This window comes from Strigops habroptila, chromosome 1 (assembly GCF_004027225.2).
Source record: "Strigops habroptila isolate Jane chromosome 1, bStrHab1.2.pri, whole genome shotgun sequence".
In the NCBI taxonomy this organism is placed as follows: domain Eukaryota; kingdom Metazoa; phylum Chordata; class Aves; order Psittaciformes; family Psittacidae; genus Strigops; species Strigops habroptila.
Window position 1 is genome coordinate 90,092,990 of NC_044277.2, and position 17,171 is coordinate 90,110,160.

General features: G+C 42.9%; 1 protein-coding gene across 2 annotated transcripts in view; it reads right to left on the bottom strand.

The window, feature by feature from the left end:
* Positions 1-17,171, bottom strand: part of GFOD1 (glucose-fructose oxidoreductase domain containing 1) — a 73,910-nt gene continuing 56,739 nt past the window's right edge. For both annotated transcript variants that reach the window (XM_030500312.1, XM_030500319.1), the window contains exon 2: positions 1-7,776. In XM_030500312.1, coding sequence (XP_030356172.1) covers positions 6,857-7,776 — 920 coding nt within the window. In that variant the 3' untranslated portion in view covers positions 1-6,856. The remainder of the gene's footprint in view (positions 7,777-17,171) is intronic.

A 17,171-nucleotide genomic window follows, 5' to 3' on the forward strand; every position in this document is an offset into this window, starting at 1 on the left:
TCACATCCTTTTACGTCTTTATTTGCCAGTTAAGATCCTTTTATTCCATCAATGCAAATATGCAGAACAGCAGGAAACCATGTTTTAAGCAGCACATACCAGTTGGCTGAGAATAAACTAACTACATTCCCCAAGCAATGTAAAAGTAACAATGCACATCATCTTCCAGAAGAAGAAACAAACAGATATTGCAGCCGAGAGGCACAGCAGGCAGCTTCCGTACAAAGTAGTTTGGCTATTTAAAACGCTAGAACCAGCCCATGCCCATTTCTCCAACCCCACCCCCAGAGTCCTACTATAATTTAACCACTTTTGTTTTTTGCTATCTACATAATATATAAAATATAAACTCTGTTTACTTATAACACTTACTTTTCTTGATAAATAGCTCTTTAAAATATCTACTGTACATATGTCCATGCGTTGACATTATATATATAGCATTTATATATATGTATGTATGTCTGAAAAACAATAAATATATACTTAATATTGACAAAGCAACAAACTGAACATATTCTCATTTTCAAAATCAAATCAAATAAAACCAGTACAGACAGAAACAGTGAGTGTTGCTTGTGAAGCACAGCACAGCAGGGAGCTTTGATTCCTGCCCTGGCCAGGCATTCAGTATGCCATGTTCTTGAGCAGTTGTGGTGTTGACATATTCTTTACTGAATCTCTGTTAACAGTTACTTCAAGTTGTAGGTTAGGCACCCTGTATGCCATGTGTAACACAGACTGAGCACGAGCTCAGTGGGAAACAAGGGAGACTTGCCTCGTGGCTTGCACTGGAATGAGAAACAGAATGGGGAGGGAAGCGAGTCTGACAGCTGGTGTAAAAAGAAAAGGAAGTAATGGACAGCACACGGCTGGAAGGTCATAAATAACCATGGTAAACAAGTTAATAGAATTAAGTGCTTTTAAAGACGATGGCTGGCACTGCTGCAGAACGCATCTTGATTATCTGCAGCCAACTCCGTGTAATGAACTACTTTTCCCACTGCCACAAGAAGACATAAATGAAACCCAGATGGCCAAATTCAGACGCTAGAAGTGGTGTCACTGCATGACACTGCGAGCTGCAGGTTCAGAGCCGAACCTGCCCAAGGACAGCTGAATTCACTGAACGCCCTTAAATGATTCTAAACCTAATGGATGGGATTTTTTAAAGTATGAACTAAAAAAAAAAAAACAAAAACCAAACCAAAAAACCCAACCAAAAACCCACACCCAACCCCAAACAGTTAATTTCGTACATGCCAAGACATAATAAAAGATGGCTTTTTTAACCTTTTCATTTCACAACAGCATTCTTTAAAAATGGAACTTAATCCCAAAAGAAAAAATGTAAGTGACCTTCTACAAACATGTTTTGTGTTCAGTTTTAGATTGACCATAGCCATTCTGTTTATTCATTTAACTTGAAAACGCTGAATAAAAACTATTTCAGTTTGACCTAAGCTGATACCCTTCATTCCCCAACCCCAAGGCTTCAATTTGGCAGCTTTGAAAAGTTATTCCTTGCCTGGGCTCTGGCTTCATACACTCAGTAAGTCATGAGGTTATGACATCGGTTCATGAATGCAGCATTATGTATAGTCCCATTTACTTAAAATTTCTTCTTTTCATGAGCAAATGGAAGTGGGCAGTTATTGTTAAGGGGAAATTATTTTTATTGGACAGACTTCATCCAGCAGCTCACGAGAGAGGAAATTTTAAAGCAGACAAGACTGCCAATTATTATTCAGTCATACTTCGTCTCTAAAATCTACAAACTTTGCTCCCCACAAGTAACAACTTCAACAACAACAACAAGAAGAAACTGCTGTCCTGAATAATCCTGCCATTTCACAACAAGTCCTAGGTACTCAGAGAGCACTGCAGAGGTCAAAGAGGCCGGTGCTGAGTTTCATACATATTTAAGGGTACATCACTGGGCCACTGGAACATCACAAAGTTGACGGCAAAAGTCTGCTGGGTACTTTTAAACCCTTGTAAATACAGAACTTAACATTGAATCGACCTCATAATGTGCAATATTTTAAATTGAAGGCAAATATAAAAATTCCCAACAACAGCAAATTCTGTCTTCAGTAATTTCTGAAGACAGAAATGTCTGCACAGACAACATCGAGACACTACATTTACCTTTACCCATTAATAAAATATGCTTTTTTTTGTTGTTGTTGTAGATGAATGAGTCATTTTAAATTTTCTGGGTCTTTTCCACATTTGTATGGACACAGAAATAAACAAGGGAACAGAGAAATTGAATTGTCCTTGTGCTGTGACCATACGCAGCAGAAAAGCTTCCCTTTTTTGAATGGCTGAACTTCCAGGACAGCTGTTCACTTGCACAGTCACTGATTTGAAAGCTATTCTAAAGAAGGAAACTCTAAGTACAAAGTGGAGAGTGCCTCTGATTGCCCTATGCTGGCTGGGCAGGAATTTCTCATGCTTTCAGCCAAAGCAAAGGGTGAACTCCACAGCAGCCCATCCTGAGCCTAAACTCACCTGTGCATGCCCTGATTCTCTGCCATATTGGCTGCATGGGTAAGGGCATATCATCTCTACTTGGCATTTTCTAACTACACAGCTAAAGTATTACTAATTTAACACATGCACAATATTAGATACAGGAAACCCCAGGCTCTTGCAGAGTTCTTATTCCTCTACATAGGACTTCACTGAGCTCAGCGCTGAGGATGTGCACGGATCTAGCAGGAGTACAGGACAGATACTGCTTCCCTGAAGGCAGGGCCCCTCCTCAGGCTCCCAAACACAGAGATGGAGCATGGCTGCTGCTGTCACCCTCAGGAGGTTCAGCCCTCACCCTCTGCACATGACCAGCATATTCTCCTGGTTGGCACAAGCATATAGGTACCAGACTGCAGACACACCTTCCTGTCACTCCCTGCTGCAGTCAGTGCTCTCCCTTTAGACACATGGAAGGAGTTCCCTGTGCCCTGCTGTCACACAGCGTAGTCTTCCCCTACCCCGGCTGTAGACCCCAATGCAATTCCCATGGAAAATAAGACATTGTTCCTCAGCTGACCATTGAAGCAGGCCCCTACAGAGCAGCAGCAGATTTCACATGGGCTCACCCTTTGGCTCTTCTTGTCTTTGGCAACAGACCGCAAGGTTCAGTGTCCTATGTGCACAAGTCGGTAGCAAAGGAAAGAGCCTCTCAACAGCAGCCCTGGGTAAGAGGAATGACCATTTCTTACCTAGCGTATGAACAAACTCGATGTGGGCTACTCTAAATTCCAGCAGTAGCCACGGTTTGGCTGTTAGGCCTGCACCAATTCTAGCAGCATTCATCTCAAAACTTGTGGCACAGCATTAAAGAACAGCATTAAAAGTGCAATTCCAAATACATGTTTCCTGGTGTGGTACCACTTCTGACCAGTCAAGTACATCTCTGCTATCTGCTGCCCAAATTCTTAAACACAGCGTGAACTCCAGAGGCTACTTGGGGCAATTCAATGTACTTTCAACTGCACCAAAAGAGCAGAGGGCTTGATGCTGCCAAGAAAGATCCCAGACTGTAAAGTAACAATTTATCAGAATAGGAATACACATTCTATAAATGAACCAGTTCCTTCCTCCTCTAAGCCAGGTGGAAGATGATTATCTTTACACTTGACACTACAGCACCTTCACCTCCCAGAGAATGGAAAACCTGACATACAATCCTGAACGTATGCAGTTACTGCTGTCATCCCGGTTAGATAACAACTTCACCTAAATCTAGCATGAGATCTCTGTTTCTGTCAGAAGAGAAGGTCCCGCTCTGCCCTGCTCATTTTGCCTGCCCCTCTGGGGCCAGCACTGCGGTCGCACAATGAGCTGTACAGGATTCAACCCACTTGCAAGCCAGTACTAATACAAGCATCAGATGGTTATGGAACTAACGCACTAGATTTTCTTTCTGCTAAGCATCACTGTCTGCATCAGTAAGTCTGCACAGCGGATAGACGATGCCTGTCAGCTAAGCCTTTGGATCCAGGACAGAAAGGCTGAGCTCAGTAGTACTATCCCTACACACTGTCTCGCCTGGAGCTGTTCGCTGCAGGGCAAGGAACAGGATTCTCCTTCCAGCTGGCATCACACACCCCAGAAAGATACAGAAAAATAAGAACATTCAGATAGGAAAACCTGCCAACATTTGTGAACTAAAACAAGGTGCAAAGACTTGAACGGCAATTCCAGCATAGCGGCCAAACCACTAAGAAGCAAGACTCACACACATTTTGGTCCATGTTTAGTTCCAGATTTGGATGATGTTTAACTGGATATGGTTAATTATCCATCAGGCTTGCATTCATGACTTGAACTAGCCACTGTTTTCAATAAAAGGCTTTTGCCTTACTATATGCAAACTCCCTTGATCCTCTTGGAGCTAATTCCATTTTTCAGGAGAGAGAGGTATGATTTCTTGATCACATTCTCTCTTCTGTATTTCTCTGTGTTCTTTTCAGGGCAGGAACTGGATAGCTTGGTATACCACAACAATTACAATGGAAAGTTCCTGTTGGCACAAATACTACCTCAGGAATTCTCAGAGAAACCCAATTTTAGGAAAAACATCCAAACTTGTCAAGGGCTGCTTCCAAGAAGGAATGATGAAAGCTTGCCTGAGGTCTTAGCAGAAGCAGTCAACCTCAGAGACAGTTGCTAGAACTGGCAGAACAACATGGATAGAAACAATTCTCCATTAGGGTGTGGTTCTGCAGTATTACATTATTCCTTCATCAGTCACACTATTACACTTGGGGGAATGTTTCAGGAAAGGTCACACATATGCTCTTCAGAAATTAAGCACACATTAATAATTTTGAGGTGGGAGTCAAGTTTCCTAACTTTAGCCACCTAAAAATTTAGAAGCCAGGACTCTCTGCAAAGGAGGAGGACAGGACTTTCCAATGGACACCTCCTTCTATATTAATCTTAGGATGAACTGAGTCAGCCTTTGGAGAGCTCGCTCTATATTGACTACTGTGTCCTTGTACAGCTGATCAGGACAAGACACTTGACTTCCAGCTGCCTAAAATCAGATGAGATGAACCACGCTATTGACACCCTCCTGTTCAAAACCATGAAGCTCTGAAACTGTGCACAGGACAGGCAGAAGCATACAGCAGTCAGAGAGAGTCATTTGTAGGAGAAGCCCTAGAGAAGACCTTAGTGCTCCTAAAAATAGCAGAACTGTGAGTGCTTTTTAAAAAAATGTAAATTATTCTGACAGTTCTCTTTCTAACCTAAAATGGCAACACTACTGCGATGGCCTGGAGAAATAGAGTCATATTTTCTCCTCTAATTTACTGCTCATCTAAATGTTCTCTTCTTTCCCCCAGCCAAAATTAACAAAAAAACCCGGAAAAGGGTTTTTTCCTCAAGTTTAGTATAATTTAGTGCTGTATGCTTGTGTTCTACTTTTTTTCCTATCTGACAACCTAGCACTGTAAACACATATGCACTGGAGCAGCTTTATGCAGAATGTCAGTATCCCTGTTCACTGGGATAATTCATGTGCCTTTCATTACATTCTTTCAAGAATATATTCTCAAAAGAATGTATTATTTCAAGACTGCAATCTAAAATATTAAAAAGAACAGGACAAACATAGTAAAAGAGTATGCACCCTGCACTGATGACAGGGAATGATTACTACAGTACCAGGAGCTGGCCCCTTTAAGGAGGTGAAGAGGTGAGGGTCTTATTTAATTTTTTTCCCCTGGAAATGGACAGGAAATTTTGTCATCCCTTTTGTTTTTCACTCACACTCAGCACCTGGAGGTGAAAGCTTCTGGGTTGAGCTATATCAAATTAATTGTCAGTGTGCATTTCTCAAGTGTGAGTTCAGAAAGGTTTAAAAGAGCACTGCCTAAGCATTGTACAGCTTTGGGTTGTATTTCTACTGTTTTCCACCTAACACCAAAATGCGCAATGAATTCACTCAAAAGTCAGTTCCAGACACAGGAAATGATGTGTAAACCTCCATAAGACTAGCCTGACTTCAGCTGTATAATAAAACCCACTATCACTACTCCATCATGCCACGCGCCATCCATGAAGGTTTTGCACAACCCATTTTAACCAGCAAATCTGTGCAGTTAACACTGACGCTTACTGGGAGCTCCCAGAAGACCCTCCCCCAATAGTGGGGCACACGCACTGTGGTTGAGGACTGCTTAGTTTTAAAAGCCACACGTTTTCCTACTCAATTGTGCTTTAAAAAACAAAACATAACAAAACAAAAGAAAAGAAAACCCAACTAATTAAACCAACACAGAGAAGCTCCTAACAAGCTGTATGAAAAGTGAGCTGCCGAGATTTTCCATATCATGCGACACTTTCACACCAAGTCCTATTATTCTGTGTGTTGGTTAGAGGTGTAGTACTACAACATGGTGGTGTCAGCTGTCATGGTAGGAACCATTCATGTCAGACACTACAGAAAATTTAACGACATGACAGTACCTTCACAGCCCTCTGGTAGGTAAGGAAAATCTAAAAAGATCTTCCCAACCTTTCACAGTAAACACAATTGGATAATCTAAAGCACCTGCAAGCAGGAGATGAGTCCGTGATCTCTCTTTCCCATCAGCCAGCTAATACTGTTATCAAAACAGTTATGTCAGCTCTTCAGTCTCCTATCTGTTTTGGGCATTTCTGAGGACCTTATCACTTTGGCATTTAGCCACCAACAAATTTAGTTGATCCGAACACCGTATTTCCTTCTCCTGTATCCTCACCTGTTTCTAAGATACCCAAACCCTTCACAGGGGCTGAATTGCCATTTCCTTCAAGAGCTGTCTGGTTCCTATTCTTTCCTAGGAGCTGAGAGGAGCTAGCAGTACAGAGACATCCTGCTCTTCCGCATGGCTTCGCTGATTAAATATGCCGGGCTCAGTTCCGGCTCCTCGGTCATGATTGAAATGTTCTGCCACTCCCCCAACTGGTTGGACTTTTTAATGGTGTCCACAACACACAGGGCATACAGACAGTCGTCAAAAGTGGCAGCCATCGTAAGGGGCCTCCCGTCCCAGGTCCTCCTGTCATCCTGGTCCTCAAATGCCTGCCTGACAGCTTGAACCATCTTAATGGTGCCCCGGAGGTAGGGGGATGGGATGTCACTGAAGGCTTTCTCCGGAAGTAAGGAGTTGCTGACTGGCGTAGAGTCCTTTAGAAGGAGCTCCTGCTGAGGAGAGCTGTTGCTCTGTCCGTAGAGATCAGTGCCTATTACAATCAGCCGTCCCGCTGAACCCACCACTATAATGTCTTGTTTGAACTCCCCTGGGACGTTGAAGTTGAGCGTCACCGTGCAGCACACGCCACCTTCCAACACCATCTGAAACGTACAGAAGTCGTCACTGGTGATCTGCCGTATCCCCTTGATGTGGTCCGTCTGCTTCACAAAGGTCTTGAGCAACCCATGCACTTTCACAGCCTTCTGGCTGGTGAGGAAGGTCAAGAGGTCGATGATGTAGGTGCCAACTGAGTGCAAGCCCCCACCTCCCATCAGGTCATCACAGCTCCAGTTGTACTTCTTGCCTAGCAGGCTCCCGCTGTGAACCTGCACCTCGCACACCAGCAGCTCCCCTACGTAACCCTCCTGAATCAGCTGCTTCATCTTCACGAATGCAGGCAGGAAGCGCAACACGTTCCCCATGATGCTCATGAGCTTTGGGTAATAATGAGCCGCGGTCATCATCCTAAAGGCATCCAGGGGAGTCGCCGTTCGGTCACAGATGACATTTTTTCCAATGCCTGAAAAACAGTTTAAAAAAAAAAAAAATCAATAAAAATACATTGGTTGAGCAAGCTGAAATAGCCTCGAGGCTATTCTTCAACACTAAGCCAAGGAGAAAGATCCTTGAAAGAAGTAAACATTTCAATATGGTGTTAAAGGCACAAAGAACCCCTGTGGTGTGTTTCCAAAATGCACATAGAAGTTTCTTCACCACAGTGAAAAAGTATCCCTTTTTATTTTCAAAATGCACTCGTGTCTAAAAATAGCACAAAGTTGAGGGCCTGGACAGCTAAGAAATTAAGCTAAGGTAAGGTGGGCTGATACCCCCCATTTGCCACCTTCTGGGAGCAGGTACAAAACCATCCACCCCCACTCAGCCACCTCACAGACATCTCTTCTGTGATAACCTGCCTGAGGGGGGGATCTGAGAACTCAATCTGAGCTTCAGATTGAATTCCCTGAAGCATGAGTAACACGACCCCATGTATACAGTAACTTAACACAGTAGACATTGAAAAGTCTGGGCTTGCCTTCCCAGTGGACTAGTACCATTCAGTGGATCTTTCCCATTCAGACTCTTTAAGTGGTTCTGACTGAAGAGAGGGAGAAGCACTGGGCTTATTGCTTGATTTAAAGGTAGAAATTGCTTCTCACTTATAAAATGCCATGCTATTCTGACAGTGGCACTCTTTCATTTTTTGAAGCAGCTCTGCTGAAATGTCAACAGCACATCCATGGTGCCAAGGGAGAGCCACAATTGCTCTAAAACAGGTCAAACGTAGCTGTGACAATCTGTTCCCTCACAGAACTGCCCATATGGGCACACTGTTTACTGGAGCTGGCACAATGCTCCTGTTTTATCTGGCCATCAAGGTGTGCAACTCAATGCAGTGCAGGCTGAGATGCCTGAATAACGATTTTGTTATTGATTTCTCCTCATCAAATACTTTCATTCTGTACCCACACACACATATAGTGACAGAGTCTCCAGTTTCCTTTTTAGTTGCATACAAAGATGTTTTTATGCTTAATGAGCAAAATTAGATGAGCTATAAAACTCCTTATAGCATAAATACAATCTTTGCCTTGAGAGCCTCGGGCTATAGCTGGGCCTGGCACTTAGAAGAGCTGAATTTGAATCCTGTCTGCTGGAGTCCACATGAATAAATCTAGTTACTTGTTAAATCGCTCTGTGTTTTCATTCCTTTTCCTTTCAGATAGGTGAGAAATCCCTTTTTCTCTAAAGAGTTGTTATGAGGATAAAATTTTACATGTTTTGGAGCTGTTTAGATGAAGTCATATAAATACAGACAGATGGCACAGATCTGTCTGAGCCCACTTACATGAATATTTAACAGCCTGACTGGAAGAAGGGGGTCACAGTCCAAACATTCAGTAACCAGCTTATCCACACTGCCTATTCCCAGTCTTTGTCTGCTGCTATTTGAGTATCTGAAACTGGAGGGAGGGCTGTCACCACTGCAGTGGCAGTCACACCTAGTTACAGCCAAGAAGGGAAAGATCTTCCTTCAACTTGCTCCTATTTACCTTCTACTTAATGAGATAAGTAGAGGCGTACTCATTTTCCTCTTGTATTAGGCAAGAATCCTCTATTCAGGGGCCATGGTCTTCCCTTCTCAGTTCTCTCTCTCATCTTCACAGACTGCTACTAGTGACTTTAACATTTTAAACCTTATAGCACTTCTTTTCCTGCTCCTGAATAACTTTTTCCTGCTCCTGTTTGATATTGGAGAAAGCAGTCATCCACCTGCCCTATATTCCTCTAACTGGTAGCTCCAGCTATGCCACTTGATACAGACCATTAATATAATAGTCCTGGAGTTACACAGACTCTTTGCAGAGAGATTTTAGCATGGCAAATCAGTTATCAAAATAAGAGCAATCTTAGTCAGACGAAACTTGCCTACAGCCAAACCTTCCTGAAACAGTCACTCCCCCCTGAGAACCCACGCGTATTACACCATCATCTGACCTGTTCACCACGGATCCACCAAGCATCACTTTCTGCTCCAGTTCAGCTTGCATCATTCTGCCTCACAGATGCCTGCCACATTTTATCTGGGGTCTCTGCAGGCACTAATCTCTCAAGATACACAGCTCTACATAAATGCTTGTGAGGAAACGGATCTGCTTTCATGAGAAATTGCAGCCTGGGGACAATCTTTGTGCTCTGTGCTCAGTGCTGTGCACAGAGGGGGTCAGTCCTTCACTGTGTGGGGCAGAAAACATTTGGGACTGTCACAATCTGAGTACCAAATTACGATTATAAATATAAAAGAGAAGCCTATGGGTTTTACATCCCTTACATTCAAGAAAAATCGCCATTAGGATCAGTGCAAGTCAGGCACAGGTGCAGAGAAAAGGGAAGAGCTCTAAATATTTGTATGGAGGCAGGGAAAAGGTGAAGTCATATACTTACTCCACCATTTCAAACTTTTTGGAAAAATTGAAAGCTTTTAATTACAGCAAATCCAAAATGCAAATGTTCTGAGAGCCTTCTCGTCTCTGCGTATGCTGATAATACATGCTGTGCTCTCATCCCTGTCAGGGATTTCAACAGATTTTTGCTTGGTGCCCAGAAAGCTTTTATAGTCTATTAAAGCTCGTGCAGGTTCTTTCAGCATGATACTGCTTAGCACTTGAGTCTGTGCACACTAGAGGTCTTTGTCTTCTCTGTAGCTGCAAATCTGCAAGCAGCCACATTAGCTTTCTTGAAGCAGGGAAAGAACTTGAAAGGTTTGCTTAATTTAATTTGGAGAAATACTCTGGTGTGTTTATGCAACTAGAATAAGAAACAGGCACATCAAAACACTACCGTTTTCTGCTCTCTTTCCTCTGTCCCCTTCTCAAAGGAGAAGGAAAAAAGGCACCTTCCCTTTGAGCCATCTTCTATAAGCAGCGACAGGCAGAGCAAAGGGCAGTGTGCAGGGAAAACCTCCCTTCCCAACACTGGCAGTCATTAAAGGGCATGCTCTGACTGCAGGTGCTGCAGGGGGATTCTCTGGGAACTGACCCCCTTCTCCTGGCCTAACCCCCCTAACCCTCCTGGGGTTAGAGTTTAATCCCGTCCGTTTTTGGATAAGACTCTCTAAGAAAGGATAAATTTATTACTGCTTGTCATTCTATCAGTGGGTTTTGCCATTTCACACATCTTTGCAAATCACATCACAGCAGATAGCAGAAACTTCACTAATTACATAAAAGCAGAGAAGTGCAGTCAGCTTGTTTCAGCAAGAAAGTGAAATGTATTTGTCCGTGGTGATAAGTAACAGAGTCGAATACATCTCATCATATGAAAGAATACACGCCCCTTCCACATGCATCAAGAAATGTGGTCTACAATGCTACAGCTCCCAATCAGGCAACTTCTGAGCATTGATCTCTTGAGTTCTTAGGTAAAATGAAGAAGAAAAATAAGTACAAGTCATTCTATTTGAGGCCTTTGCACAACCTTCACACCAGTCTCTTTGCCTGGCTGTGCTTCCAAGAGACAAAGCGGTGCCAATCAGGTAGTAAGTAATGTGACGTGGGATTTCTCTGACTGGCACGGAATAGGGGAGGGCTCACTGACAGCCAGCCTGAGTCCAAAGCTGAAATTGGGCAATGCATATCCTAGCAAAGCTCCTGAAGCTGACTCTCTGAAGTCCACCCACAGCTGCCATGCAGGACTTCAGTATGGGACCTGCTCCGTGACCCACTGCTCCAGTCACAGACGGCCAGAAATGCAAAGAACCTACATTAACAGGCACTGTGCCGTGGGGCCAGTGAGCTGCCCTTGCCCACACGCATGGTGCCATGAGGTGGAAGCCATTTTAGACCAGTCAGGTCTGCTGTCCTGAACCCATTTATCTTCTTCCAGTAAAGGACAAAAACCAGGAAAAAACAAATAATGGTAGAGGTGGAAGATGTCCATCCATGAGACAGACCAGATCCCTAGACCAATGACTTACATGTAACTTGCTTTAGCAGTCCTTAAAAATGCGAAAGGACATGAGTCTGAGCAAAATGACACAAGAGAATTTGCCTTCTAGGTTTGGGTGCTAAAGACTGAAAGATGGAAACATCTGATGACTGCTTGGTTCCTCTTTACAATGAATCAAGGTTTCCAGAGCAGGTCCACATCACAAAACCACTACTAACACTAGTGTCTCGCAAGGAAGGTTAAGGGCTGAATAGTCCATCTTGACGATTCTTTATCTCCCAGGGTGCATATATCGCCCAGGCCCAAATTTAACACCTTAGATACCAATCTGCCTTTATTTTAAGAAGGTTATTTAAGAACACTCCTCTGACGAAGTAGATGTCTCACCGACTCTCTAGAAGCAGCTGAGCAAACAGAAGAAAATTAAACTGTCTATGCTGTCACTGGTGCTGCCATTCATTTGGGTGAAGGTTTCTCTAGCACCTGGAAAGTCAAATTGTAACCAGGACCTAACGGCTTGTCACACACCTCGCAGTAATTATTTTGTCAGGAAGTCATGTGATTTATTTGCAAACCTCAGCCTTCATTTCAGAAAAAGGAAGCCCGTGTGATGTGGAGATAAATTTGAAAGCCAGACAGCGCAGAAGTGAGTGGTGAATAGATACAGTCCTGGGCAGTAGAATGTGCAATTTTTCCATGTAAATGCAGGGCAAGAGTAAGAAGCTAGAGTAAGAATTTAACTCCCGAGTTTGAAATGCCTGGCATTTGCAGCTCTTCGTTTTACAGGCGGTTCTAGCTCCTTGGCTACCAGCAGCCCAAGTTTCTTTGCTCCTGTAACATCCCTGTGCTGCACAGCCTAAAACTGACCACAACTCTTGAGCCCACAGTGCAGGGAGGACAACACAGCTGTAACCAGCACAGGCTTCAACACTAAAACCTGCAATGTCAGCTTTTTTTTTTTCCATCTGGTCTGAGTATTTCAAATAAGGACAGAAACATTTTAATATTAAAACCTCCAACTAATTAAAAAAAAGTCTGTGGCTGAACTGAGGTAAGACCAGTCCTCTATCTGTTCAGCTCAGGACACGAGGCCCAATATTTTCTTCTCCTATTCAGAAGAAAATCAAAAAGGGCTCTATTTGGAGTCTGGGCATATAATCAAAATCTTCACTGGCACCAGAAAGATTCATTAGTTAGCAGTTGCTACCTATTGCTCTTGGTCAGGATGGGGGTGAGAGAAAGAGGAAAATGAGGTTTTGGTGGACTAAGCTGAATCAGTCAGCAGAAAATTACATTTCTAAAGCTAAAGAGGAACTGGCAACATCCAAGGAACAGTTTGAGAGTTGCAGGAGCAGTGGAAGACCATGCTCACCAGGGTATTTCAAATGGATGAGCTCAAAAATTTGTATCAGATTTTAGTATCTTCTTCAAACACGTTTTTATTTTTAAAAGAATAAGCTCATACAAAATTACATTCCAAATGGTGGCAATCCACATTATCACTAATATAGTTACAATAAATAAATATAGGCAAACTTTTTTCCTCAGATTTTGACCACTGCAGCTGCTGTTGTTGTCTTTGGATCCTATGCAGAATCAGAAAGGAAATCATCTTTGGCACTCAGTTCTGTTCCCAGCTTGTAAGACATGTTGCAATGACATGCGCTGTATGATTAGTTGCAATCAGATCAGAGTTTCCATCCTAATGCAGTTTGACATGGTTTGCAAATACAAGATAGTATTGTCTAAGATATGAATGAGGAGTATCTCATTCGCATTTTCCCAGCATTGTAACACTGAAAAACTAAGCTGAGATATTCAGTTACTTTTATAAATAGGAAACACAGCTGCTTTTATAAATGTGGTCAAGTCAACAAACCAAAAGTAGCAAGTTTACTTAAAAGGCTATACGTGCTGTAAAACAGTTGTTTTGGCCATACAGACGAAAGACCTTTCCTCAAAAATATCAAAAGCCACAGTCAAACCAAATGGCTTAAATCAAAAGCCACTGCCTCTCATTTAGGTAGTTGATACACAGCAATTTGTTCTGCTGCACGTATGTGCGCACACTGTCAACTCCATGGTTTCGCACAGAATCCATCTCAGAAACCACGCGAGCTGCTGGGCGCCAGCATGTGGTTCCCCACAGCTAAGCTGATGTTTGATATAAGTTGAGTATCAGTAGAACTGTGTATTTTGCACGCTTCCATACTAGGCAGAGCTCTGTCTGCGATACTAATTGTGTTAGCCGACGGTACTACTGCAGCCCCATTGGGTATTCAGAAAATGTCTTTCTGTTTCTGTCTTGCATGAAAATTAAAATGAATTCTGGTGGAGGCTGTAATTTAGGCAGGACATCAGAAATATCTTCTCAGTTATCTTACTGACTCATTACAATACTTAAACACTCTGAACAAATTAATGACTCCCTAAGAAAACCAGAACAAAATACGAGAGACCTGATCTGTAACTGCACTGAACCCTTGACTACAGAGGAGGCTCACAGGCTTGAAAGCAGGTGACACTTCCTTCTGTTTCAGCACTGTCTTTGTGATAGCCTCACAGTCACGGTCCCTTTTGTATGAAGCTGGAACAAACGAGGTCGGTACTATTCCATATTTCTAGCATATATGCACCAAAGAGAGACACACAACACTGAGAATGCCTCTCAGAAATTGTATGCAAATACAGAACTCGAAGGCAGAAGCAGCTCATACAGCCACTGTTCAGTTATTTTAAGTTTTGACAGCCGGGGTGGTTCTTCAGTTGCTCAGAGATGCAGCAATCATATAGTCACTTTAGCCTGCTACATGCATGGTAAACCACGAATCTTTGGCACCGTAACTCATGATTTTCTGATCTGTTCTTCGATCACCGCAATATTATTTGGTGAGCAGTACCAATGATGTTTTAACTACAACTCCGTAAATGGCTCCTTGCCCACTCAGCTGCAGATGATGAGTATAAGGATACCTTGGTCCCTGGATTTTAGAAGCAGGGAATGCCCCAGGCACAGTTTCCAAACAGTTTCAACAAAAAGTGCTTCTTTTGTTTGGCTGTCCCATCACAAAACTGCTGTAAGGCAATGAAAGATACTGTGCTCATTATGAAGCTAGTCTGGTTACTGGAGCAATGGGAAGGGACTGGCAATGCTGGTATAGGGAGGATCCAGGTGAAGCCCATAGTCCTGCTTCCTTCCTGGGGCTCCCAGAGGAACTGAAGGCAGCCATGGGGGTATTCTGGACTCACTGCACATGAGCAGGCAGCAGCAGGGGGATGAGCAGAGGAAAGCCGGAAGATGGCTGAGGAAAAGAAGGGTAGAGGAGAGGGAACGGGAAGGAAGAACACTACAAGATGGAAAGGAGGATGCTGGAAGGGGCTGGTGCAAACAGCTCAGAGGAGCTTCTGCCACAGCTAGCCCTAATGGCATCAGCCAATCCTCGGAGGCTCATCCTAAAAGGCTCTCTTTCAGTCCAGTATTCATGTGAGCCCTGCTAGCATCTTTTCTGCAGAAAAATAACAATAGAGAAAGAAATAGATTTCAGAGAAAATTAGCACCCTTTTGTACCCCGAGACTGGACAGGAGAGAGGGATGATGAAAAAGCATCCACATTAAAAGAGTGATATGTGCATGAGTTAAGCTATTGCCCAATATGTACATCAGGCTAAGAAATGTAATACTGGGACAGGCTATTCTATGGGGCTGCTATTATTCTCTGATGCATTACATGTGGCGATGTGTGAATCACATACTGCATAGCGAATAAAAGCTTTTGAATCTCTCAGAACATGGTCTAAATAAATATGGATATGTACATTTCCAGCAGGAGGAATGGGAAGCCTGATGATAAAAGGCTGCCCTGCTCTGGGAAGTGAGTTATTTCTGGGCCATCTCATAAAAACAATTACTCAGGTGATTTGAAAACCTTCTCATAGGACGAGGATTTCTCATTAATGCATAGAGGTGTCTCTGCTGCTATTAGATGCTGCTGCTGTTGATATTGTGATATAGTGATAATTACAGTAACAATAAGAACAATGATTGTATTTATCATATTCAGTGCATGATCTGTCACTCACTTCCTGAAGTGGCATGAAAAACACATTTATTTCAATCAATACATCTGCCAGGGGAAAACTGATGGCAAGACAATGTTTCTTTGAGGAACCCTTATTTAACAAAACTTTTGACAAGGAGATAAATCTGGATGATGAATGCCTAACAAGATTGGCATTAGTCACAGCTCCAACATTGGCCAAGGCAATCTTTGTTAATCACAGATATGTATAGCTGTTGCAAAAAACCACGTTACTATAGCATAATGAGTCATAGCTCATGAACTGATTCATATTATCAGGGCATGTGTGTATTCCTAATCTGCTGCAAGTGTGAAGGAAAATAACAGTGACTGAAAGAGCATATTTTCCTTCGCAACTGAAACAGACAGCGAATGCACACAGGGAGTAGTAATACACCGCCCTGCTGACAAGCAACAGCTCATTTGGCCACAGCGAATCAACGGCTTATACAGATTTTACAAACCCTGCATCTCTTCTTCTGCATCAGAAACATTATGAAGTAAAAGAACACATGCACCGTTACATTTTATAGTCAACTGGGGTGAGACGTACTTCACAAATATTAGATGAGAAATTCTATACAGTAAAGAGGCACATGCCCAAATTGTACACACCACCACTAAAGCTAAGGCCTCAGTTCATGCACCTAATTCTGGCCCTGGTGCATCACACCATGATTCCAGTTTTTAGGCTGGTTTAGCCTCACTTATATAACCTCTTTGCCATGTAACTTCTTTGAAAACAGAAACCTAAACATTCAAACACATGGGAAAAAAAGTGTTTGTGACTGCCTCTGCCTTGGCTGCCCTGTAACCATAGGTTAAACCAGAGTTCACTCAGGTGACTACCTGCATGATGAAAAGAAACCCTGCAAAGACACCCTGCTGCTAGTGACATATGAGCAGCATCTCCATCAACAGTTTAGGTGTCACCCAGTCAAGGACACATGCGCAGCTCACACAAACGGTGTGGGAACTGCAAGTAGGCTCAACAAGTAAGAAGGTCAGTGTGAGCTGTGAGCTTACAGAAGTGGTTTTAGCTGGGTTAGTGGCCTGTAAAACCATTCAAGGAAATGGAAAAAGAGGGAGCACGTTTGTCTTGAAATAAAATGAGAGATGCTGGGTTCTTTGTAGATAGCTGCTGAGCTGTGGTGCCTAGGCTGGGAAATAACCCCTGCTGACTCCAAGAGATTATAACAATGCCTGCAGGTAAGTATGTACCATCTAAGCAGAACCAGGATGGTTCATGAGGATGAAAGAAGACTGTAATGATGATATCAATTTTCATTATGTATTAATATTGCCACTAACTTTTATTTGCACAGGGGCAGTCATTAGGGTTAGAGACTAGGGCCATGTCTGTGCATGTGTTACTATTGCTGTAGGTATA